Here is a 27,192-nt window from a genome sequence, read left to right as displayed (position 1 = left end):
TCCCCAAGTAAAAATGTCTTCAAATGTCTTTATTCTGTTCTCATGCTTTCTTTTTTATTTATTTATTTATTTATTTATTTATTTATTTATTTATTATTTTTTTTTCAACGTTTATTTATTTTTGCGACAGAGAGAGACAGAGCATGAACGGGGGAGGGGCAGAGAGAGAGGGAGACACAGAATCGGAAACAGGCTCCAGGCTCTGAGCCATCAGCCCAGAGCCTGACGCGGGGCTCAAACTCACGGACTGCGAGATCGTGACCTGGCTGAAGTCGGACGCTTAACCGACTGCGCCACCCAGGCGCCCCTCTCATGCTTTCTTATGTAATGGGTTATAGAATTCTAGGTTGAAAAATCATTTATTTTTTCTGTAGGACCTTGAAGGCATTGTTCTGTTTCTTCTATCATCCAGTACTGTTGATAGGACTTATGTCAGTGTGATTCTTATCCTTTTAGTGGGAATTTCTCTCAAGGTTTTTAAATAAAAACTCTAATGGCCGACAAAAATCCAACTGCCTCTGAAGATGCTTTCTTGGGGCCATGTTGTTAAACCACCCAATTGTCAGGCAACTCTTTCTAAGGAAGCATAAACAGTTATTGGTGTCAAAGGATGCTGTGATCTTTGGATTTGAATTTCAACCAACCCTTCACATCTCTCTAATAGGGCACAGTAATAGAACAGAAGTCGATGAGAGACCAGCATGCCCTCAGAGTCCAGATTCTTATCTAATGCAGATAAGTTCAAGTATGCCAAAGATTCTTCCTCCACCTTCAGTCTCTATGATGCGCTCACCAGGGATTGTCCCAACTGGATGGCAGGCGGCTGGCTGAGGACCACCTGAGTCTCCAGCCAGAGGCAGGTGTGAGCTAGGCTGGAGGGGAGTCAAGGGTGGGATGGGCTGGGGTAGGGAGGAGGAAGCAGGGGCTGCTCTCCAGAAGTTTATAAGCATCTTTATCCTTGTTCTGAAATTTCATCAACTGGGATCAGATATGAGCCTGATTTCATTTCTCACGTTGACATTTCAGTCTGTATACTTGTGTCTTTGTTTTGCTTTGAGAAAGTGTTGAATTTTCTTTGCCCATTGTCTACATTAATACTTTTTCTCCGATGATTTTACCATTTAAAAAAATTCCTCTGTTCTCTTGATAGTTTTCATCCCTCTTCTCTATGACCCTTATGATAGTTGTGATCAAAACTGTTTTCCCCTGGACACCTTGAGACTTATCTTTATTTCTGAGATTATTTTGTCTTTTTCTTCCATTTCCTGAGTTTGGTCAACCCTGACTTCACATCTTCCTGGTTTTCTCTCTGTTTCTATTCTTGGTTATTTCAAAGTTATTATTCAAGGTAATTTTTGTTTTAATGTGCAGATTCTTATTTTAACACTTAAATTCAGATTACAGGGTTCTGTTAAAGTTTCCTCTCCTTTGTACTTTTTGTTTGTTGCTTTGGGCAGGGAGAATATTTTCTTTTTTTAATTTTTTTAACATTCATTTATTTTTGAGAGACAGAGAGAGACAGAGCATGAGTCAGGGAGGGGCAGAGAGAGGGAGACACAGAATCTGAAGCAGGCTTCAGGCTCTGAGCTGTCAGCACAGAGCCCAACGCGGGGCTCGAACTCACAAACTGAGAAATGGTGACCTGAGCTGCAGTCGAATGCTTAACCGACTGAGCCCCCCAGGCGTCCCTGAGAATATTTTCATCTGCTGAAATGTTTCACTTCTCATGATCTGTCTTCTAATAGCTTTGTCTGATGTTCCCTCCACTTTGTGTTCATTTTCAAACATATTTTATCTGGACAAGCCTCAAGGAGGGGGCGGAAGTTGACTGTCTAGCTAGGTTTCTGAATTCAAAAGCACCTTCTGTTGCTTTAGTGAAGTTCGTTTGTGAAGTAGATGCAAACTTTTTGAGGTAGAGTTAATGTGTTTTCCAATTTTGTGGTTCTCGTCTATCTCTGTAAGACCTTCAATTTCTACGGCTTTCTTTTTTCTCTTCACCATCTAACATCTGTGAGATTCCTCCACCTTCCACGGCATCTTACCTCTTCTTCAGAATGCTGCTCTCCTAAAACTGCAGGAGAACTTTCAAGCCAGTGCTCTAACCTGCCAGTTCTCAAAGCTGGTCTTTGTATGTCCTCTCTTAGGTGGGGGATTCCACAAGAGAGATTCTCTGTCTTCCACCTCTGCAAACTCTTGCTGTTCTCTCTTCTTTTCTTTACAGTCTCTCCCTGACCTATATGTGACATAGACTCTGGAGTCGGTTCTTCTGGTTCTAGAAATTGCTTTCTCTACTTATATGTAAATTGAAAGTGTTATTAATCTCTGTTTCCTGGTTGCTCTAGGATTGTTTTATTGATTCCTCTTATTTGTGTGACTTTTAGGGAGAATATATGGGGAAATTCAACTGTAAGTAGCCACCATTTACCTTCCATAATGTTTTGTACTTATCAGTTTGTTCATTTGTTTGTTTTGTACAGGTTTTATTTTTACGTAATCTCTACACCTAACATGGGGCTTGAATTTCCAACCCCAAGATCCAGAGTCACATGGTCTACTGACTGAGCCAGCCAGGTGCCCCTTCATTTATTTTTAAGAAGTCTCCCCTAGCCCCCAGATTATGGTTTAAACATACCATTTCTCAGTAAAAGAATCACAATTCCGTACAGAAATGACTGATTCCCTGCCTGGGACAGGAAATGTATAAGGTGAGCCTGGAATATCTTGTCCTATAAGGAAGGAAAGAAGGAAGGAAGCTATCAGAGATCACTAGAGTCCTTTCAAGAAGACCAGAGCCAACTTTCAGACAACACCTGCCCAAAATTGCACACTTTCAGCAACAATGAGGATAATAACTAATGGATAGAAACACTCAAATATTTAAATAGAAACCTATTGGGGTGCCTGGGTGGCTCAGTCAGTTGAGTGTCCGACTTTGGCTCACTCAGGTCATGATCTCACAGTTAGTGGGTTCGAGCCCCATGTCAGGCTCTGTGCTGACAGCTCAGAGCCTGGAGCCTGCTTCGGATTCTGTGTCTCCCTCTTTCTCTGCCCCTCCCCTGCTTGTACTCTGTGTGTCGCTTTCTCTCTCAAAAACTAAACATTAAAAAAATTTTTTAATCTAAAAAATAAATAGAAACCTATGAGTTCATAACGATACTAAAAAACAAACCTTATTGGTTGCTTCTATGAGGATTCTAGAGAATCAAGTCGCTATTTTCAAACTGGTAAGCGAAAGAACGAAGCATTTATTTTGCCTTTACTTAGGAACTATACTCTGAGTAACCAGATAACTGTTGAAGGAAAGTTGATCTTTATAAACGTATTCCAGCAAATAAATGAAGAATAAATGATAAAATATCACCATATTGCAGCCTCTAATGAATTTAACAGGTGTAAGAAAGAAATGACAGCTGCTATGTCATGAAAAGAGAGACAACCAGACTTTATGTGCCTCCTGTTGAAAGTATCCAAAAACACCTATGAAGTGTTCCTGCCAAAAAAATTAAACCTGAATCTGACCAAGCCTCCAAATCAACTTAACAACTTACAGGACAAATGAGATAGACTTATGGTAGAAAAAGATACCATGGTGATGCCATCAGCGAAATCCAGACTGTGAGAGACACATTAGCAGTAGCGAGTTCTTCAACTAATAAGTTGCAAGGAGAGAGAGAAAAAAAATGATAGGGGAGAGGTAGGGAAGTTACCTGTAGATTGAAAAACTTCAAGGATAATGGCTAAAATGAACAACTCAGGAAACAACAGATGTTGGTGAGGATGCAGAGAAAGGGGAATCCTCTTACACTGTTGGTGGGAATGCAATCTGGTGCAGCCAGTCTGGAAAACAGTATGGATGTTCCTCCAAAAGTTAAAAATACAACTATCCTATGATCCAGCAATTGCACTACTAAGTGTTTATCCAAAGCATACAAAAATACTGATTTGAAGGGACACATTCCCTGATGTTTATAAGCAACATTATCAACAATAGCCAAATTATGGAAAGAGCCCAAATGTTCATGGACTGATGAATAGATTAAGAAGATAGATATAGATATAGATATATATACACACACACACATGATGGAATATTGCTCAGCCATAAAAAATAATGAAATCTTGCCATTTGCAGTGATGTCAATGGACTAGACAGTATTATGCTAAGTGAAATAAGTCAGAGAAAGACAACTACTATATGATTTCACTCAATGTGGATTTTAAGAAACAAAACAGATGAATATGGTGGGGGTGAGGTGGAAAGAGAGAGGCAACCAGAAAACAGACTCTTAACTCTACAGAACAAACCGAGGGTTGCTGGTAGAAGGCAGGTGGGTGGGGAGATGGGTTAAATGGGTGATGGGTACTAAGGTGGGTACTTGAGATGAGCATTGAGTATTGTCTGGAAGCGATGAATCATAAATTCTCCTGTAGCTAATATTGCACTGTATGTTAACTAACTGGAATTCAAATAAGAACTTGAGAAAGGAAAAAAAAACTTCAAAGCTATATCAATTGATTGCAAAGTATGAACCTCATTGGATTTTTATTCATACAAAGTATAACCAATTTTAAGCACGAGACAGCTGGGAAATAGGTACTATCACTGGATAGACATTCCAGGACTCATTCTTAGCTTTAGGAATGAAATGGTATCATGGCTTTAATTAAAAAGTAATTTTCCAGGGCGCCTGGGTGGCTCAGTCGGTTGAGCGGCCGACTTTGGCTCAGGTCATGATCTCGCAGTCTGTGAGTTCAAGCCCCGCGTCTGGCTCTGTGCTGACAGCTCAGAGCCTGGAGCCTGTTTCGGATTCTGTGTCTCCCTCTCTCTGACCCTCCCCCCTTCATGCTCTGTCTCTCTCTGTCTCAAAAATAAATAAACGTTAAAAAAAATTAAAAAAAATAATTTTCCCTAAGGAATATATACTGAACTATATATGGATGTTTAAGATATCTTCAGGATAATCCTGGAGAAGAAAAATGAATGGGTAGGTGTATCGATGAAACAGGACTAAAGCTAGGTGATGGATGCAAAGAGCCTAATAATACCATTCTTCCTGCTTTTTCTAATGTTTGAAATATCCCATAATAAAACATTTTTTAAAACTGGGAGAGAACTGTTAATCTGGGGTGATCAAAATGTCCTTGTTATTTTATTCTTTGAACTTTCTGAGTCTTTATAAGTTTTCTTATATAGAAAGTATGAGCAAAATATGTCTCTGATTGGAATGGACTTTGAAACCATGAAGCAATGGAAATGACCAGAAAGGAAAATACAGATAAATTCGATTGCATCACATTTGAATTACTGTACATCCAAGCTCATCATAAACAAAATTGTGACAAATTGGGTTTAATATTCACAGTAAATATTGCAAGGGACTGTTTTACCATTTCACAAGCAAAACACTAAAATTCCAGTAGGACATGGTCAAGAAGTCTTCTAATTTATAGAAGAAAAAAATGGCTAATAAGCATATTGTAAATTTTCAGCTGCACCAATACTAAAACAAGAAAAACGGTGAGATACTTTTTTTGGCTTGTTATAGACTGTATCTCATTCTCAGTGCTGCATTTTCTGGAAAGCAATTTGCCAACATGTATCAGGAGTCTTCAACATATTCATAGCCTACGAAAACCTTTCAAATGTTGGGACAGATTTTTGTTTAAGACTGCTTATTACCACATTATTCATAACAGGAAAACACTGAAAGCAGCTGAATGTCTTACGTTTAAATAATTTGCGTGTAGTTATTTTAGATATGTAAGTGTGAAAACTTCTGAAAAAACACTTGAATTACGCGAGAAAATCATCAGAATAACAATGACTGAAAGCTATATACAGAAGGATCCTACATGAAATGTATAAATGTGTAGGGAAAAGACTGACTAAATTTGTCAGAATGTTAGCAGTGGTTCTATCTGACCATTGGTTTATAGGTAAATTTCCCTATACCTGTTTATATTTTTCAAGTTTTGCATTATGAGCACTTTTATAGTCAGAAAAAATCCCTTCGCCCCCCCCCAAAAAGTCAAAGTCATTCATCTGTCTTTCAATTAGCCCTTTCCCTGGTTCTCAACCCTCCTAACTGGATACCCAGCCTGACTTGTGTTCTAGGGGGAAGAACATCTCTCATTGCACTGTTAACAGAGAAATGATCTGCCATGGGAGTTGTTTGGTCCTCATTTGCATCAAAGTTAATTCATCAGTAACTCTGAAGCAGATCCTTGTCTTCTAGGGGAAGGAACACACTACTCAAATTGGGAGGAAGCATCACATGGGGGCAAATGAAGAAGGGAAACAAAGGTGTGGCTGGGGGAAAAGAGGGCCATGTCACCTGCTGCTTCATAATTTTCTTGAGAGCCCTCAGTGTGCGCCTTCAACACTGCTCAGGCATTCCTATTTTGATGCAGTGTGGGCAAGCAGCAACCACAGTGTTGCCACAGAGACTGAAAATACAAAACCCTCGTCACCTTCCGTAGTCAGAAACCAGCAGCAAAAAGGAGTCCCAGGTTTCTGATAACTAACTTCTTGTTACAGAAGAAACGTTTTGTTGAGTTCTCCTCGTTATTTCAGATTGAGGAGTAACTTTCTTCTTTAGGTCAGTGGGAAAGGTAAGAGAAAGGTGTTTCTTATACAGGCTCTTCCAGGAATAGATTAAACTAGCGGGTTCTACCTGGCCATGGAAAAGGATGTCTGAAGGAGGGCATGAGTGTAAAACAGGTTTTATTATCCTTACTAAAAAAAATTGCTAGTCCCAGTGACCATTCATGACTTGTCGGGATAGTTAGTAAATCAGAGAGGTCAGTCTGGGCTCAGTAGCCAAAGGCACCCTAAGTGGATATAATCAGCAAGACCAAGGCCATTCACAGAACCATGAGTCTGGAGAACAGCTTGGTATCTCACTTGGTTTTGCTGATTCCCAGGCATACACAGCTCATTCCCATCTTTGTGCTTTGTGTATTTATTTATCTTGTTTACCCCATCAACAAGGTCATCTCTCCTTTTCTAAAAGTCCTGGTATTTCTTTAAGACATAGTTATGAAGCTCTCTTTGACAGATTTTCTTCTCTTAAACCTCATTGTATGTAGTTAGCATTTCCTTTTAGCATTCATGCTTTTCCCCAGGCACTCAGTAGTCCCATGATGATTTAAGGACTTTGAGAATAGTCATTTGTAGGTTTCTGAACCTTCCTGGGTGGAACATGGTAGGTTTGGCGAAACTCCACCTCTTAAAATTTTTAAAGAAGATGACCTTTGGTTCTCTGAAAGAGGCAGTTAATTGGAAATTCCAACTGCCTAGCCTTTAGATTTTCCAAGCCCACTTCCGTACTTGGTAGCAGCTGATTGGCTGTTACTAAAGTTAAGTGGACCATTAAACCAGTAAACTGAAAATTTGGACCCAGTCTTCTTTCTGAGCCTGAATGGAAGAAAGCTTGGGAAAACACAACAAAGAAAGGGGCAAGTAATCAGGCATCTACTCTTAGAAGGCAGTCACGGTAAGAAATAGTAAAATGAGAGCCCTACTGTAGTTCACACTGATAACGTAATCACTCTTCTATAACGGAGTGACTTAAAATGAATCAGATGGTGGAAAATGCAACTTCATTCTTTAGGACAATTCCCAGTGTTTATTTGGCGCCGGAGAATAGAAAATACCCAGCTTTGTGACTTCATCCGACCATTAGATAAAGCTCATAATAGATGGGATTGAAAACTGGAGGTAATTTAAGGGCTGAAAGAGTGAGTCGGGAGTGGGATGAAGACAAAGAAATTGCTTCCGGACATCAAGACATGGATTCAGAGCTGGTGTTTATCCATTGTGTAGCCTGTGTAAAGCAGCTGCTGAAAGCCTAAAGTGCATCATTCATTCAGTTCTCACAACAACCCTGCGAAGTGGCTGTTATACCTGGTTTACTGAATTGAAGAAGTTAAGTAACTTTCCAAAGATCAGACATCCCAAACGGGCAGAGCCGATCTGAAGTCAACGTCAGTGCTTTTTCTGTAGCCATAAGATGGTGGTTGAAAGGAGGTAGGACTAAATTGAAGAAAGTTGTAATACTGAAGAAGGAGGAAAGGAGACTGATGAACGTATGGAACAGAATCTCGGTGGGCACATGTAGCAGTTTCAGTAACAGGTCAAATCTAATCTTGTACTTAATAGCTTTCTGTTTTTAAATTCTCGTTTTGTGGCATCTCTGTGTGCTGACTAAATCTTTTGAATCAGGAGGTCTTGGTTCTATGCCCAACATGTTACTAGCTAGTAATGGGCTTTAGACGTGAAACTTCGTGTCTCATATATTAACTCTAAAATACATTCCATCTCTAAGTGTAAAAAAGAATAAATATGGGCTGAATTACTAGCACAAGGGAACATGCAGCTACTAGCAAAGTCACGGAGGGCCCAGAGGTCCTTCCTTAGCTGTCTCTCTCTTCAATTATGCTCTCTTGGCTTTCCTTTCCTTAATGAAAGCACTTGAAAGCCTTTCAAAGTAGGTTTTTAGTTCTTTGGTCAAAGATAGATACAACCAAATCCACTCAAATGAAATTAGAGAACTTTTTTAAAAATTTTTTTTCAACGTTTTTTTATTTATTTTTGGGACAGAGAGAAACAGAGCATGAGCGGGGGAGGGGCAGAGAGAGAGGGAGACACAGAATCGGAAACAGGCTCCAGGCTCCGAGCCATCAGCCCAGAGCCTGACGCGGGGCTCGAACTCACGGACCGCGAGATCGTGACCTGGCTGAAGTCGGACGCTTAACCGACTGCGCCACCCAGGCATCCCTAGAGAACTTTTTATATATACTTGAGAGAACTGAACTGGGACAAGTCTGAGGATAACGTAATAACAGCATCTGTCTGGAGCCCGGGGCATAATAGATTTCAGTCAGTTTTTTAAGGAGGAGAAAAACGAATGGGTTCTGGTACTGGTGTTATGTCATTTAATGTGAATATTGAGCAAAATAATACAAGATTTTCCTGGCAAAGGCACTATTTTCTTTTTCTTTCTTTTATTTATTTATTTTTTTTGTTTTTTGTTTTTTGTTTTTTTTTTTGAGACAGAAAGAGAGAGAGAGAGCGGGAGGGGCAGAGGGAGAGGGAGAGGGAGAATCCCAAGCAATCTCTATGCTGTCAGTGTAGAGCCTGACACGGGGCTCAAACCCATGAACTGTGAGATCATGATCTGAGCTGAAACCAAGAGTGAGCCGCTGAAATGATGGAGCCGCCCAGGTGACCCTAAGGCACTATTTTCAAAGTGACTGTGATGACTTCTCCATTTAATGTTAAATTCATTCCTACACCAAAAATATAATGGCACACAGCACCATGCTGATACAGTTTCACCATGCTGAATAACTTTTCAGGGTTGTGTGAATTAGGCAACTGACTGTCCTAGATGCACTACATGATAAAAAAAAAATAATGTCCATAAGGCGTCAATATGTAGTTTAAGAGACAATCGGTGTGTGTCATATAAATGGTACATCTGTGGTTTTTAATCTGTGCTGGACTTCAAAACTGTGATCTACTGTTTTTGAATGCAACCTTGAGCTCCACCTCTGCAGGGTTTCTTCTGTGATTAAATTGATTATGGGGCGCCTGGGTGGTTCAGTTGGTTAAGTGTCTGACTTTGGCTCAGGTCATGATCTCACAGTCCATGAGTTTGAGCCCTGTATCGGGCTCTATGGTGACAGCTCAGAGCCTGGAGCTTGCTTCGGATTCTGTGTCTCCCTCTCTCTCTCTCTGCCCCTCCCCTGCTTGCTCTGTCTGTCTCAAAAATAAATGAATATTTAAAATTTTTAAAAAAGATTACAATTGTAAGCAAATTCAGAGCAACTGGGTATCTGAAAAGATTTTCTTTGGCTGGAGGTGAGCTGCACTAAAACTTAACAACAAAATGTTTCTGGACAAAGAGAGTGAGAGAAGAGAAACAGAAGGACACTAATTCATCTGTTTTGTGTCAGTTTGTGAAAACAAGTTGTTTTCTCAGATGACCAAAAAAAAAAAAAAAAAAAAAAAAACAAACCACTTAAAAAAACCCACAGTTCTCCCCAACCATGTGATAAAGATGATGAATTTAAAAATCTGATGAATGTTTGAATGTTATATTGTTGATTAAATGTATTGAATCAAGCAAACCAAATTTAAGGGAGGAAAAACATCAGTGAAATTTAATTTACTCAGCAGATGTCAGGAACCACACAGGATCTGGATTATGCTTTACCTGCATCTGGCAAGTCAGTCTGTTACTGTTTCTTGGATGCTGGCAAAAGACACAAGACTCCTAGGTCAGAGACAAAGGACTTCATCACTAACAGCAAAAGCAGTAGCCAGAGTGTCAGCATGATGTTCACTCCCAGTCTCCATGCCCCCCAAATCCCATGGAGTAGATATCCATCATGGAAGCTGTATTAGCATACTAAGGTTACAGTAACAAAATGCCACACACTACTTGGCTTAAACAATAGAAGTGACTCACACTTCTGAAGGCTTAATGTCTTCATTAACTACATTAACCTTGAACTAACACCTTAGTTCAAGGTGTTAGCTGGGTTGGTTCCTTCTGAGGGCCAAGAAGGAAGGATCTGTTCCAGGCTTCTCTCCTTGGTCATCTTTTCCCTGTGTCTTCACATCATCTTCCCTTTGTGCATATCTGTGTCCAAATTTCCTCTTCTTATAAGGACACTAGTCACACTGGATCAGGGCCCACCCTAATGATTTCACTTTAACTTAATCACTCTTGTATAAAGACCCTATCTCCAGCTACAACTGCATTCTGAAGCCCTAGGGGTTAGGGCTTCAACATATAAGTTTTTAGGGGACACATTTCAGACCATCACAGATGCTTGCTTACACACATAGTGGGGTATATTACAGGAGGAGAACACTGAGCCTGGGAGATTCACCATGGAAACAAGCCTGCTCTTGCCCAAGGGGGATGTTACCTTGTTCCTCAAGGATTCTTGCCACAAACACGACTCTGAGAAAAGGCCTGGGTAAAGAGGGGCCAGGGCTTTGCGGTGTTGGCACACGGGGGCAGGGGGACATACAGGGATGCTCAGGGCTCATGTGCATTCTCTCTCTCAAGAGCAGTGCAGTCAAAATATCAGATAAGGTACAGCTCTGCCTTCTCAGAGTCTTTATCAAGTCAGGCTCTGTTTTATACAGCTGTAGAATTGATCACACCTCTCCAACAGTTAGCTACATTGAAGAAAAACCAGAGCCCCAGCTGTTTTAGTTTGTGGTAATTATAAATATCTTTAATACCAACAAGGAAGTAAATGTAGAGCTTAGTCAACTGTTAACATTGTTTTGTCACATAAAGGGAAATATTTTTAACTTAAAAGGAATAGATGATTTCTTTACTATGTAGTTGTTTATAGACAAAGGAACTAAAAAGTACGTTCAGAGCAACTGAATAGAAATAATTCTTATTTCTTTTGATAGATGGAATTGCCACTTTTATATATTATAATTTTACTTTTGACCATATTTGACCTTTCATCAGGAATAATATATAATAAAGGTAAGTTTCAGACTCTCTTACTCTCTATTTTCTCGTAGGAGTTTTCCTTTCCATTCCTTCCTCGTTAACAGTTAAAATACTTTCTTGGTACTTCTCTTTACCTTACCTCTCAGTTTTTTTCACGTATTATTTGTTGTACTCTTGTCTAGCGATTTCTAATAATATTGTGAATCTATTGTTATTAAGTTGTGTACATAGAGACCTTTATTATAGTGTTTCATCATTTATAAGTCATAGAATATTAAAGTTTGAGGAGCACTTTATTTTATTTTTTTAATTAAAAAAAATTTTTTTTAACGTTTATTTATTTTTGAGACAGAGAGAGACAGAGCATGAATGGGGGAGGGGCAGAGAGAGAGGGAGACACAGAATCGGAAACAGGCTCCAGGCTCTGAGCCATCAGCCCAGAGCCCGACACGGGGCTGGAACTCACGGACGGCAAGATTGTGACCTGAGCTGAAGTCGGACCCTTAACTGACTGAGCTACCCAGGCGCCCCTATTTTTTAATTAAAAACATTTTTTTAAGTTTATTTATTCTGAGAGAGAGAGAGAGAGAGAGAGAGAGAGAGAGAGAACGAGCAGGGGAGGGACAGAGAGAGAGAGAGAATCCCAAGCAGGCTCTGCACTAACAGTGTGTAGCCTGATGCAGGGCTTGAACTCATGAACCAGTGAGATGACCTGAGCCAAGATAAGAGTCGGACGCTTAACCAACTGAGCTATCCAGGCGCCCCTAAGGAGCATTTTATATTTGAAAAATTGTTCATTATTTAAATAGATTTTTTTCATTCTTCCTACATGAACGGTTACCTGTGGTATGAATTATAAACTGCCTCATAAAGCGAACAGATTGAGACTGAAGATTATTTTCTGAAACTAATACATGGATTAAATCACTCAATAGGACTTTTATGGTGGAAATGCTTTGTAAAAGGAATGAAACAATCCACCTCCACTTGTGCAGATTGTTTAGATTCTCTAGCATTTTGGACTGGATCTGCTAGAACATAGTAGATGCTTGATTCAAAAAAAAAAAAAAATTGTTGACCAAACAATGAAGAGGGGGATTCAGTCTGTCTTCTGTTCACAGGTTTGTTGCAGAATTGCTTGAGTTCTAGGATGACCCAGTACCAGTTCCTAGGTTCTTCTGAAGAATATGTAACACACGTATGGGTATACTCTAAGACTGGAGAGTCACAAGCCAACTTCTAAGATTTCAGAGAAGGGAGAGTTGACTTCCACCTGAGTCGGGGGTGGTCAGGGTAGGCTTTGAACAAAAGAGAGAAATCAATTCAGGCCCCCAAAATGAGTAATCTCTATCTATGCATGCATGGGGAAGAGTATTTTACAAAGACAACATCAGGGTAAGTGATGGTAAAGTCATGGAGGTAGGTAATCATATAATGTGAGGGGAGAAGTGTGTAGTTTCGTTTGGCTAGAATGAAGGGTTAGAGAAAGTAAAATACTTTGGAAAGGTAGGAAATCGGCTCATGCCAATGAGATACTGGAATGCCAAGCTGGGATTTGGGCTTTAGTCTAAATTCCTTGTGATGGAGGTTGTCAGAATGGATAAAAACACATGATCCAACTCTGCTGTCTACAAGAGATTCACTTTATTATTTTTTTTTCAATATATGAAATTTATTGTCAAATTGGTTTCCATACAACACCCAGTGCTCATCCCAAAAGGTGCCCTCCTCAATAGCCATCACCCACCCTCCCCTCCCTCCCTCCCACCCCCCATCAACCCTCAGTGTGTTCTCAGTTTTTAAGAGTCTCTTATGCTTTGGCTCTCTCCCACTCTAACCTCTTTTTTTTTTTCCTTCCCCTCCTCCATGGGTTTCTGTTAAGTTTCTCAGGATCCACATAAGAGTGAAAACATATGGTATCTGTCTTTCAAAGAGATTCACTTTAGATCAAGATAAGGAGAAGGGATCTTCCTCCCACCCCCGCCCTTTTTGGGGGAGGAGTCACCTATCTGTGGCTCTCTATTAAAATACAAATTCTGCCTTCTGTCCCTTTTCTGTGCTCCCCAAAGACCTGAAGAGTCAAGAACTATTTAATATTTACATGGCAGATTTTCCAGCTTTGTTTTATTGTTGATCTTTACTTTTGTACCATTGTGGCTGGAAAATATACTTGGTATGATTTCAGTCTTACTAGATTTGTAGTATGTGTGATGTCTCTTTTAGTGTGATTTAACCAGGGGATTCTTCTGTGTGTACTTGGGGATAATGTGTATTCTATTTTTCTTGGATTGAATGTTATATATAATATATATTATATATAACATATGTGCATGTGTATATATATATTATATATTCTGAAGAGTGCTTCAAGTTATATATATATGCATGTGTGTGTGTACATGTATGTTTTTTTATGTATTCTGAAGAATGCTTCAAGTAAAAAGTGTTCTTGTTGATTTTGCATCTGGATAATGAAATTTGTTGAAAATTTTAAAAATTAAAAAATAAAACCAACCCTGGTTTTTGGCCACTTCTGAATTTAAAATATACAACTATAATTCTTACCCCCTTAAAATTATTTTGTCAGTTTAAAAAATACGATTCTTTTCATGGAAATCCTTCTATCAGCGACCTAAAGTATGTGTATTCTTGTTGTTATTTAGGTGATATAGAGAAACACTTTGCTTGTGCCAGTGAAGGGATCCCCCCAAAGAATGAAATAATCAAGCTGTACCTTTCTTCCAATGACTTGGTAAGATTCATTAATAATATGTGACAACCTCTCACATTCTTTTTAGCTCCACGTGTAAAACCACTAACACTGTACGTTTTCAAATACCTTCTACTATGTTCAGACTTGGGGAGGTAAAATTCTACATAAATAATAATCTTTTCTATTCCATTCCATTTGTATCAAGTGAAATATTGCATTTAGCCATTGAACATCCTGGGTTGTTTTTTCTTTTTCTTTTTTTTAAGATACCTTCTCCTTCCCTTTTTATTTTATTTTTTTAAGTTTATTTTAAGAGAGGGAGAGAGAGAGAGAGAGAGAGAAAACATGAGCAGGGGAGGGGCAGAGAGAGAGAGAGACATTCTCAAGCAGACTCTGCACCATTGGCACAGAGCCCAACTCGGGACTTGAACTCATGAACTGTTAGATCACAAGCTGACCCAAAATCAAAAGCTGGATGCTTAGCTGACTGAATGGCTCCCTCCTTCCCTTTTTAAAAGGTTGGCTGTAATGATTTTTATTTTTTATAGATCTGATTTGTTCTTTTGAACTTTGACAGATACAGCCTGTTAGAGAAATTTACTTCACATGACCTAGAGAAAGAATCTTTCTCTTTTAGAACAAGTACCAAATTGCAGATGCCATTTGGGGTAAGGGATCATTTGATTTCTTCATTTCATATAATGGCATTTAAACACACACACACACACACACACACCAAAATAAGATAGTCATGCAGCAAATGCTAACAAAAACCTAAGTTAAGAAAAAATGTACAGATTGTTTGAAAGTCTATGATAAATATAATACCCCACAAGGACAAATACATTTTTCCCAAAGTCTTTTTTGACTTAGTTCCCAGTTCTTTCCTGATATGCCAGACATATATTTAAGTCTTTTATTCACAACTGTTGCGAAGGGCATGCCCCTTGAGTCAAAAATGCCTTTCCTCTTTGTGATTACTTATGGGGCAAAAAATGGATGTTAGAGGAAGAAAAACGTTCAGAGCTGGGGTCAAATCTTGGAGTTATACACAGACATACATGGTCTGTCATGCCCTGGAGCAGGTTACCTAACCCCTCTAATCCCTAGTTTTGTCCTCTTAAAAAAGAACTTAATTATCACCTACTTTTTAGAGAGTTGTCATATAGTAGTTCTAGAATATATTAGTAGAAGTAAAACCTAACATTTATAAAATGTTTATATGTGTCAGGCATTTTTCAAAGTGTTTTATGTTCATTACAACCTTTAATCTTCTGTAAGATGAGTACTTAAGATAAGTAGAGGAGTACTGGACCTACACTCTTAGGTTCTGTACCTGGGGCCTGTAAAATAAATGGACAAAAGACAGATTAACAGGAGAAAAACCCAGACTTTACTGACACATGCAGTATGTATAGCCACAGGAGAACTCAGTGGTGAGTAATTCTAAAGGGTGGTTAGAATTTGGGGCTTATATGCCATCTTAACAAAGGGCAATAAATTGTAAATCAGTGACAAGACAGGGAAAAGGTGTTTGTCTTCATCTGTCTTCCAATCTCCATTAGAACCTAAGTTCCTTGAGAGCAGGGCTTTTTGTCTGTTTTGAGCAGTTCTGCTTCCCCAACCCCTACAACACTGCCTGATTTGTGGTTAGAGCTCAGAAAACGTTTTTGGAATGAATATGTTTCCCTATTTTGTAGATAGGGAAACTGAAACTCAGGTAACTTGCCCAATGTGGTCTTAACTATTAGGAGAACTAAATGAGGTGAAGTTGTTAGCATCTATCTCGTGTTGGTTTTCATTTGTGATTGCTGCATTTTCTTTTTTTTTTTTTATTATGTTATTTTACTTATTTTTGAGAGAGAGAGAGAGCAGGGGAGGGGCAGAGAGAAAGGGGACAATAGGATCCGAAGTGGGCTCCATGCTGACAGCAGAGAGCCTGATGCGGGGCTCGAACTCACAAACTGTGAGATCATGGCCTGAGCTGAAGTCAGATGCTTAACTGACTGAGCCACCCAGTGCCCCAGTTGCTGCATTTTCATATACCTTCTCAAAACTGAGAAACAGCAATAAAAATACACTAAAATGAGTTTTCCTTTATACATTTGCTCCTTGTAAAATTTAAACACAAAATAATGATTTTAATAAAACAGGGATTTCTACATGTGATGGGCATGTGGCTTTGATTCTATATTTATTAAATGTAATAACTTTATGTCCATTCTTTTTACAGAAAAGATTACCATATGGTTGAGGTTTCAACCTATTATGACACTAGTATGATAGGTTACTAAGTTCTAGAAGTGTGCTTTTTCAAAATAGATTTTTTTTTCCTGGTTAGAGACGAAAATTACTACAGATAGACGTCTTTAGCAGCATAGACAATTCATAGATTACCTCTCATTTTTAAATTAATGTGGGAGATGCTTCTCGCCATCAAATTGTCATTACTTTCCATCCCTTCTCTTTCCTACAGAAAATCCAGTGTTTTTTACTATCTGAAAGTGGGCATACTTCGCAGGAATTTCTAGGTGTGTTCACATCAGGAGGACTTGCTCCCAGCTTGGAAATTATAAATAGTACATATACAGGCATCTTCCACTTTAACTTAACTTTGGTAATGACACTTTATTTTATTCTTTATATTATTAATGAGAAGCATACTCTCTCTTGTAGGATGTGTTTTTTTTTTAATTGCTAGCCCATAAGATCACATTTATATATGTTTTAAACCTAACAGTACAGTGTTACATGTTTTCCTTTAAACAATTTTTTTTTATTTTTTTTTATTTTAAAAAAAAATTTTTTTTTTCAACGTTTATTTATTTTTGGGACAGAGAGAGACAGAGCATGAACAGGGGAGGGGGAGAGAGAGAGGGAGACACAGAATCGGAAACAGGCTCCAGGCTCCGAGCCATCAGCCCAGAGCCTGACGCGGGGCTCGAACTCACGGACCGCGAGGTCGTGACCTGGCTGAAGTCGGACGCTTAACCGACTGCGCCACCCAGGCGCCCCTCCTTTAAACAATTTTTAAGAAATTAAAGAAAAAATACTTTTTTTTTTTTTTTTTACTATTTACCTATGTATTAATGATTTCCACCACTCTTCATTTTTTTGCAGAGATATAAGTTTGGGCTATTTCTTCAGCCCAAAGAATTATTATCATTTCTTTTCTTTAATATTTTATTTTATTTTATTAATTTTTTCAGAGAAAATGGTTTATTCCTTGTCTTATTCAAAATATTCATGCCAGCACTTTCCTTTGGGTAGCAAATAAATTTGTAAATTCTGGACATCCCTTCCCACATCATTATAAATATATTTGAAGTGTTTATTTATTTTTTTAATTTTTTAAAATTTAAATCCAAGTTAGTTAACATATAGTGTAATGATGATTTCAGGAATAGAATTTAGTGATTCATCACTTACATATAACATCCAGTGCTCCGCCCAACAAGTGCCCTTCTTTTTTTTTATTAAAATTTTTTTAATGTTTATTTTTTTTTTGAGAGAGAAAGCATACGAGCAGGGGAGGGGCAGAGAGAGAGGGAGACACAGAATCCGAAGCAGGTTCCAGGCCCTGAGCTGTCAGGACAGAGCCTGAGGTGGGGCTCAAACTCACGAACTGCGAGATCATGACCTGAGCTGAAGTCGGAGGCTCAAATGACTGAGCCACCCAGGCACCCCATAAAAAGTGCCCTCCCTAATTCCCATCACCCATTTAGCCCCTCCCTGCACCCAACACCCCACCAGCAACCCTCAGTTTGTTCTCTGTAATTAAGAGTCTCTTATGGTTTGTCTCCCTCTCTGTTTTTATCTTATTTTTGCTTCCCTTCTTCTATATTCATCTATTTTGTTTCTTAAATTCCACATATGAGTGAAATCATATGATAGCTGTCTTTCTCTGACTGATTTATTTTGCCTAGCATAACACATTCTAGTTCCATCCACATTATTGCAAATGGCAAGATTTCATTCTTTTTTTATCGCCAAGTAATATTCCATCGGGTCTGTATACAACATCTTCTTTACCTATTCATCAGTCATGGGCATTTGGGCTCTTTCCATAATTTGGCTATTGTCAATTGTGCTGCTATAAACATTGGGGTGCACGTGCCCCTTCAAATCAGCATTTTGTTGCCTTTGGATAAATACCTAGTAGTGCAATTGCTGGGTCGTAGGGTAGTGGCTGCACCAGTTTGCATTCCCACCAGCCGTGCAAAAGGGCTCTCCTTCTCTGCATCCTTGCCAATATCTGTTGTTTCCTGAGTTGTTAATTTTAGCCACTCTGACCGTCGTGAGGTGATATCTCATTGTGGTTTTGATTTGTGTTTCCCTGATGATGAGTGATGTGTGTGTTAGCCATCTGGATGTCTTCTTTGGAAAAGTGTCTATTCATGTCTTCTGCTTGTCTCTTCACTAGATTATTTGCTTTTTGGGGAGTTGAGGCATCATTTCTTACAGTACAGGTCTATGGGCAGTGAATTCTCCGGGAGTTTCATCCCCTTGAAAATGTCTTCATTCCCCCTCATTTTTTCGGGGATAACAACTTTATTAAGATATAATTGCATGCCATACAATTCACCTATTTAAAGTGCACAATTAATGGGGCGCCTGGGTGGCTCAGTCCGTTGAGCATCCGACTTCGGCTCAGGTCATGATCTCACAGTCTGTGGGTTCGAGCCCCGCGTCGGGCTCTGTACTGACAGCTCAGAACCTGGAGCCTGCTTCTGATTCTGTGTCTCCCTCTCTCTCTGCCCCTCCCCTGTTCATGCTCTGTCTCTCTCTGTCTCAAAAATAAATAAACTTTAAAAAAAATTAAAAAAAAATAAAGTGCACAATTAAATGGTGTGTAGTATATTCAGAGAGTGTGCAAAAATCACTACTGTCTAATTTTATAACATCTTCATCACCACAGAAGAACAGCCCATCCCTGTGAACTCCCCAGCACACCCTCTGCTCTTCAGATGCAGGCAACCACTAAACTACACCCATCTGTTGTAGATTTCGCTTCTTCTGAACATCTCATGTAAACGAAATCATACAACATTTAGTTCTTTGTGACTGGCTTCTGTCAGTTAGTGTAACGTCTCCAAGCTTCATCCATGTGGTAGGATGTGTCCTACTTCATTTCTTTTTTAACTTAAATTCAAGTTAGTTAACAAACAGTGTAGTCTTGACTTCAGGAGTAGAACCTAGTGGTTCATCTCTTACATATGACACCCAGTGCTCATCCAGAAAAGTGCCCTCCTTAATGCCCATCACCCATTTAACCCACCCCCTCACCCACCTCCCCTCCAGCAACCCTCAGTTTGTTCTCTGTACTTAAGAGTCTCTTATGGTTGTCTTCCCTCTCTGTTTTTATCTTATTTTTCCTTCCCTTTCCCTATGTTCCACTGTTGAGTTTCTCAGATTCCACATAGGAGTGACATCATATGATATTTATCTTTCTCTGACTGACTTATTTCGCTTAGCATAATACCCTCTAGTTCCATCCACGTTGTTGCAAATGGCAAGATCTCATTCTTTTTCATCGCCCAGTAGTATTCCATTGTGTGTATGTATATATATGTATATATATATATACATATATATGTATGTATGTGTACATGTATATACATATACATATATGTATGTGCATATATGTATACATGCACATACATATATGTATATGTATATATACATATACACATATATGTATATACATATGCATATGTATGTATATTTACATGTATGTATATATGTATATATACATATATGTGTGTATATGTATACACATATATGTGTATATATATGTATATATACACACACACACACATATATATATATATACCACATCTTCTTTATTTGTCCCCTATATGTAATGTGTCATTTTTCTCTGGATGCTTTTAAGATTTTCTCTTTGTATTGACTCTGATTGGGTTTCTATGGGCTTCTTGGATTATAAATTTACCAAATTTGTGAAGTCTTCAGCTACTATTTCTCTGAAAAAATATGTTCTGCTCCTTTGTCTGTTTTCTTCATGAGATTCTAATTATGTGCATTATCTCACAGATATCTAAGGCTCTGTTCATTTTTCTCTAATCATCTCCCCCCTTTTTCAGAATGGATAATTTTAACTGCTGTATCTCTAAGTTTACTGATTCTTTCTTTTATCATCTCCAATCTGCTCATCTACTAAATATTTTATTTCAGTTATTATACTTTGCAGCCTCATTATTTTCATCTGGTCTTATTGTTATATTTTTCACTCATGTGCTAGGATTCCCTATCCATTCTTTCACTAGGACATTTTCTTTAAGCCTATATACATTAAAAAAATTTTATGTTAGAGAGGCAGCACTGGCAGGGGAGAGAGGCAGAGAGAGAGAAACAGAGAAAGAGAGAGAGACAGAACCTTAAGCAGGCTTTATGCTCAGTGCGTAGCATGACATGAGACTCGATCCCACACCCGGGGTCATGACCTGAGGCAAAATCAAGAGTTGGATGCTGAACTGACTTAGCCACTCAGGCACTTCTAGCCTATGTACATATTAGTGATAGCTGCTTTGAAGTCTTCATCTACTCTCTGGACTCACTCTGGGTCAGTTTGTCATCTAACTTTTTTTTTTTTAATCAGTTAGATGTTTCTGTTTCTTTTCATGTCTTGTTATTTTGGTTGAAACTGGACATTTAGGATAATAAGCTGTAGCAGCTCTGGATTCTGTTATGTTCTTATGAGAATTTGCTGGGCTCTTTTGTTGTTGTTGTTGTAGTGTAAAAGATTCTTTCTTGTCTTAGCTATGGTTTCAGCAGCTGCCATCTTTGCTCAGGTTTTAAGCTTCCATGGCTGACTTTTAAAAAATGTTATTTAATGTTTATTTATTTTTGAGAGAGAGAGAGGAACAGAGTGTGAGCTAGGGAGGGACAGAGAGAGAGGGAGACACAGAATCGGAAGCAGGCTCCAGGCTCCGAGCTGTCAGCACAGAGCCCCGATGTGGGGCTCGAACCCATGAACCGTGAGATCATGACCTGGGCCGAAGTTGGACGCTTAACTGACTAAGCCACCCAGATTCCCCAGGGCTGATTATTTTAACAAGGACTTCATGAGTCTCCTCTGCACTTGTCTTGCCCCAGGGCGCAAGAAGAGTTTATATTTAACTCTTAGCTCACCACTCTTGCAGTTCCCTTGTTCATGGGATTTTCCTTTTCAATTTCCCAGTTCTCTTTTAACACCAAGTTCTGTCCTCTGACCCATCAAGCCAGTAATGCCCCAGTTTTGTGCTACCTGAGCGTGGTTGCATGGTATTCCACTTTATGGCTATACTATTTTACATCCCTATTAAGATTTTAGTTATTTCCAATCTATACTATTACAAGTAATGCCAAAAAATATCCTTGGATATATTTTATTTCACACATATGTGAGCATAATGTAGGAGAATTCCTAACAGTGAAATTGCTGACTAAAAGGTATATGCATTAGATGCTCTTGTTTAATTTCATTTTTAAAGATAAGGTTGAATATGCAAAATAAGTATGGCCACGAACATTGTAAAACACTGTGTTCTGATGTCTTCTTTATTCAAGTTCAGTGATCGACTTTACTGGTTGATTGAAATTCCCAGAGAAAACATTACGAAAAATACAGGTAAGAGTGCTCTGAATTAATTCTTTTACTCATGGGTCTGGATTGCCAAATTTAGCAAATAAAAAATTATTTATTGTATTAAAAATTATTTGCTATTCCATATGATGTCTCATGTAGTATTTCAGACATACTTACTAAAAATTATTGTACTTTATCTAAAATTAAAATTTAACCTGGGTTCCTGTATTTTATCTGGCAATTCTATTACAGATAGATTGGTTTGACACACACAACATTTATATTGTTCTTCATTTAAATAAATTCATTTTCTAGAACTCAAAAACTATAGCATCAAGAAATTCATGTGCCAATAGGTTACCTGAAAATAGACTGCAATATGTAATGAATTATTCACTATGGAGTCTTCTATTAAATGTTACATGGCAGCATGAATAGCTTTATATCCTACTGCAAATACTCAGATGGAAAAGGAGGAAAGTATCTTGAGCTGGTAGACTGAGCTAGTAGATCTTGAGGCATGAGGTACATTTAATGAGATAGATTAAAAACGATGGAGGGTAGGGGCGCCTGGGTGGCGCAGTCGGTTAAGCGTCCGACTTCAGCCAGGTCACGATCTCGCGGTCCGTGAGTTCGAGCCCCGCGTCAGGCTCTGGGCTGATGGCTCAGAGCCTGGAGCCTGTTTCCGATTCTGTGTCTCCCTCTCTCTCTGCCCCTCCCCCGTTCATGCTCTGTCTCTCTCTGTCCCAAAAATAAATAAACGTTGAAAAAAAAAAAAACAAACGATGGAGGGTAAATTGTTTTAATATGGCAGGGGAAAGAAGCAGAAACCAACTTGGCTTCACTGAAGGAAAAATAAGACATTTGTTTTTGTCATGGAACCAAATAAAAATGCAACCAGGTTACAGGAAGGAATTAGTACTAATAAATGGACAGTCATCAAGACCCCATAGACTGCTTTCCTCCTATTTCTCTTTTCTATATTTTCTGTAAATCTACATTCGTTTCTCTCTCACTGTCTCTCTGCAGACTATCTTCCTAAACATGCCTCATTGCTAGTCAATTTTTTAAGTATATATTTCTTAGGGACCAACCCAATTCCAAATTCCCAGAGGAGTATCTTTAATCAACAAGTGTTGTTCCAGCATCCACCCGTGTATCAATCAAATAGTCATGAGGGACCAGGACAATGGGAATCCTATAGGCCAACCCCTTTAGGTACAGGAGTAATTAAAGGACATATGAAATTGTGTGTCCTTCGGGGTAAAAGTGAGAGTTCATTAGATAAATGATAGAAAAGATTCCAAATAGGGAAGTGTCAAAGCAAAAGTCTGTAGAAGAAGTCCCAGTGCTGTAATATCTGATATGGTTCATATCGGCATTTTTATCCTTTATTCATCTCAATTTTTTCCAAATTAATCTGTTGAAAGCTTGGTGGGTTTTTTTTTTTTTTGTTTTTCAAGGAATTCATCCAGAAAATCATACTTTCTTTCTATACTCTCATCAGTATAAGGATGGATCATTCTAGCTCCTTGGCATAATATTGATATTACTTTGAGAACTGAAAAAGTGAAGATCACTCGTTATTTTTGCTTCTTCTATTGACAAACTTTAGTTTCAGAAATGCAGTGATTCTAGGGTGACCCAGAGAGGAACAAAGGCAAGCTGAGAGCTTGAGTATTTTATGGAAAGACACCAAATGAGCTCTGCCACAACTCCCAGGACCGAGTAAAAGAAATATATTTGAGTGCATAATTTAATAGGAGAGGATGGTCTAATTAGTAATATGCTAGAAATTGGGGAAAAAAAGTATTCAGGGGAAAGGAGATCATACTTTCTCATTCATTTTTTTCTTCCTTAATCATATCTTATTTCCTGTCCTGCCATGAATTGGAGTATTATGTAAACATAACATCTTGGGAAGGGTAGTTGAGGTCACATCAACCACCAAGGTAGCAAAACAGTCATCATAGTAATGGTGGAGCTAGCAGGTAACATTGACTGAATCCTTGTATTTCATCACTACTGTAAACACTCTCCTTATATTAACTCATTTATCCCTATATGGTAGGTCCCATTATGATGTCCATCTTCAAATGATTTAACTGAGGCCCATGGAGCCGTAGGGAGATGTAGTGATAGCTAGAGAGTGCTGGAGGCAGCCTGAAGTTTGAACAGCGTATAACTATTGAAAGTCAAAAGAGTTGCTCTTTGATTTACACTTCATAATTTGTCCATTTTTTCCCTTTGAAAATGAGGTATAATTTACATTCAGTAATATGTACCCTCTTTAGCGTCCAGGTCTAGAAGTCTACACAAATGTATACAGTTGTGTAATCACTACAATTGCAGAACTGATCCATGACCCAGTAAAATTACCCCAGCTGTAGTCGACCTCTCCCTGTTGCCCAAGCCCCAGCAGCCACAGATCTGTTTACCCTTCTTATCATTTTGCCTATTGTAGAGTCGTATAAATGGAATCACGGAATACGTAGCCTTTTGAATCTGGCTTCCTTCACTCAGCATAATTCATTTGAGATTCATCTGTGTTGCAATTTCTTCAAATTTCCTTACTGGATAGGATTCCATTATATGGATGTACCATAGTTAATTTTATTGAAGGGCATTTGTATTTTTCCAGTTTGGGGCAATTTTGGGAAGAGCTGCTACAAGCATTCTCATACAAGTTCTCTTATGAACATAAACTTTTATTGCACTTAGCTAATATCGACTAGTAGGATCACCGTGTTATGTGGTAAATGTAAGTTGAACTTTATAAGAAATTGTCAAACTGTTTTCCAAAGTAGCTGTATCATTTTGCATTCTCACCAGCAGGTTATCTGACTCCATATATAAGAGCGTGTGTGTGTGTATAATTTTATCCATTCTAATAGGTGTGTAGTGGCATTTAATAATAGTTTTAATTTGCATTTCCCTAATAATAATGACATTGAACATTTTTTGTGCTTATATTGACATTTGAATTACCTATGCAGATCTTTTGCAAGTTTGTTATATATTTTGGATACAAATCCCTTACCAGATATATGACTTACAAATACTTTTTCCCAGGCTGTGGCTTATATTTTTCATCTCTTAAGAATATCTCTCAGGTCACCTGGGTGGCTCAGTTGGTTGAACATCCAACTTGATTTTGTCTTAGGTTGTGATCCTAGGATCATGGGATACAGCCCCACATCGGGCTCCCCACTGAGTATAGAGCCTGCTTGAGATTCTCTCTCTCTCTCTCTCTCTCTCTCTCTCTCTCTCTCTCTGCCCTTCTCTCCCCCACTCATGCTCACTCACTCTCTTTCTCTCGCTCAAAAAAAAATATATATATATATATATATACACACACACATACATATATATAACTTTAAGATATATTATGTATATATACATATCTTTAAGATATATTAAATATCAGAGTTTTTAATTTTGGTGAAGTCTAATTTATCAGTTTTTTATTTTATGGATTGCACTTTTGGCATCACAGCTAAGTCAAATTCACAAAGATGTTCTCCTATGTTTACTTCTAGAGGTTTGTGGTTCCAGGTTTTGTATTGAGGTCTATGACTCAATTTGAGCTAATTTTTGTATGTTATATGGACTGAGGTTAATGGTGGGGGAGTATGGATATCCAGTTATTCCGGCACCACTGTTGTAAAAACTCTTTGTCTCCATTGTATTACTATTTCTGGGTTCCCTGTCTTTTCACAAATACCAATTGTCTCGATTACTTCAGCTTTATAAATAATAAGCTTATAATAAGTAATATTAATCCTTCAACTTTGATCTTCTTTTTCAAAATTGTTTTGGTTAGTATACTTCTTTTATCTTTATAAATTTTAGAATAAACCTATTTAGTTCTATTTGAAAACTCCTGTGGTTTTAAAATGTTGGATAGCATTAAATCTATAGAGAGAATTGACATCTTACCAGTGGACACTGTATATGCTGTATCCATGAACACTGTATACCTCTCCATTTATTTATATCCTCTTCGAACTATTTCATCAGGGCTTTGTGGTTTTCAGCATAGAGATCTTACACATTAAAAAAATTATAACTAAATATTTCATGGCTTTGGTATAAGTGGTTATTTTTATTTTATTTTATTTATTTTATTATTTTTTAAATATGAAATTTATTGTCAAATTGGTTTCCATACAACACCCAGTGCTCATCCCAACAGGTGCCCTCCTCAATGCCCATCACCCCAAGGGGTTATTTTTAATATTTGAATTTCCAACTGTTGACTGCTGCTATGTAGAAATATGATTGATTTTGTAGACTGACCAAGTGCCTTGCAATCTTGTTAAAGTCACTTATTGGATCAAGTAGCCTTTTGTATATTCTTTGATTTTTCTATGTGGAAAAACAGATATAATTTTATTTCTTCCTTTCCAATATGCATTCATTTTATTTCTTTTTCTTTCCTTATTGTAAAGGCAGGACCTCCAGGACCATGTTGAATAAGAATGGTAAAAGGACATCTAGGCATTGTTTCCAACTTTAGGAGGGAAACATTCAATATCTCAACATTATGTATTATGTTAGGTATTTTGTAGATACCCTTTATCGTGTTAAGGAAGTTCTCTTCTTAATTTGCTGCGTTTTTGTGGTGAATTGGTGTTGCATTTTGTTAATGCTCTTCTGCATCTGTTGAGAAAATAAGGATTTTCTTGTTTAGCATGTTGATATGCTAGATTTCCTTGATTCATTTTTGAATTTTGCACTAGCCTTGTAATCCTAGGATAAACAACTCTTGGTCATGATGTATTATCCTCTTTATATATTGTTGGACTCATTTGGCTAGTAGGTTCTTGTGGTTATCAGTCTAGAGTTTTATTTTCTCCTAATGTCTTCATCTCCATTTGGTATCCAATAAAGCTATCACTATACAACGAATTGCTTTGTTGTTGTGGATGCTGCTGATGAACGCCAGGGTGGTGCTCAACTTTAAGTGAAAAAGGACAGACAATGCAAGGCTTTGGGGAAGAGTCCGGGTAGCCCAGCACAGCTGGTAACATTCAGGAGTTCTTATGGAGCCTCAGATGCTTTAGAGTCTTTATCACCCTGGGGAATGTCTTCATGAGGCCCTGCAGGATCAAGCTTTTTGGCTCTTGAGCCCCAGATATGGAACTAGAAACACACCTGCCCAGATGCTGTGTCTCCATCCCTCCATTCCTGATGACTTCAAGAATGTTTTTGACTGGGAAACCAGTGACCTTCCCAGGAAGCCCAAGCTCATGGTGGGTTGGAAAATATTTGCCAAGAGGCACAAGGTTTCCTAGCCACATTATTCTTCTTTCAAAGATATTTTCACTTTGGTCTCTGAATTAAAATGCTTTCTACTTAAGGATTTTCAGAAGGCTTAACTAAGGGGCCGTGATACCATT

General features: G+C 38.3%; 1 protein-coding gene across 4 annotated transcripts in view; it reads left to right on the top strand.

The window, feature by feature from the left end:
* The first annotated feature begins 7,264 nt into the window (after positions 1–7,264).
* Positions 7,265–27,192, top strand: part of CATSPERB (catsper channel auxiliary subunit beta) — a 107,608-nt gene continuing 87,680 nt past the window's right edge. The window contains exons 1-5 of one of the 4 annotated variants that reach the window (XM_040478034.1): positions 7,265–7,496; positions 11,444–11,522; positions 14,153–14,241; positions 16,679–16,819; positions 21,772–21,832. In XM_040478034.1, coding sequence (XP_040333968.1) covers positions 11,444–11,522; positions 14,153–14,241; positions 16,679–16,819; positions 21,772–21,832 — 370 coding nt within the window. In that variant the 5' untranslated portion in view covers positions 7,265–7,496. Of the gene's footprint in view, positions 7,497–11,443; positions 11,523–14,152; positions 14,242–14,750; positions 14,871–16,678; positions 16,820–21,771; positions 21,833–27,192 lie in introns of those variants that run through there. The other 3 variants (XM_040478032.1, XM_040478033.1, XM_040478035.1) reach the window with 3 other exon arrangements.

This window comes from Herpailurus yagouaroundi, unplaced genomic scaffold (assembly GCF_014898765.1).
Source record: "Herpailurus yagouaroundi ecotype Mexico unplaced genomic scaffold, PumYag 141, whole genome shotgun sequence".
Taxonomy (NCBI): domain Eukaryota; kingdom Metazoa; phylum Chordata; class Mammalia; order Carnivora; family Felidae; genus Herpailurus; species Herpailurus yagouaroundi.
This window is presented reverse-complemented; position numbering and strand designations above follow the sequence as displayed.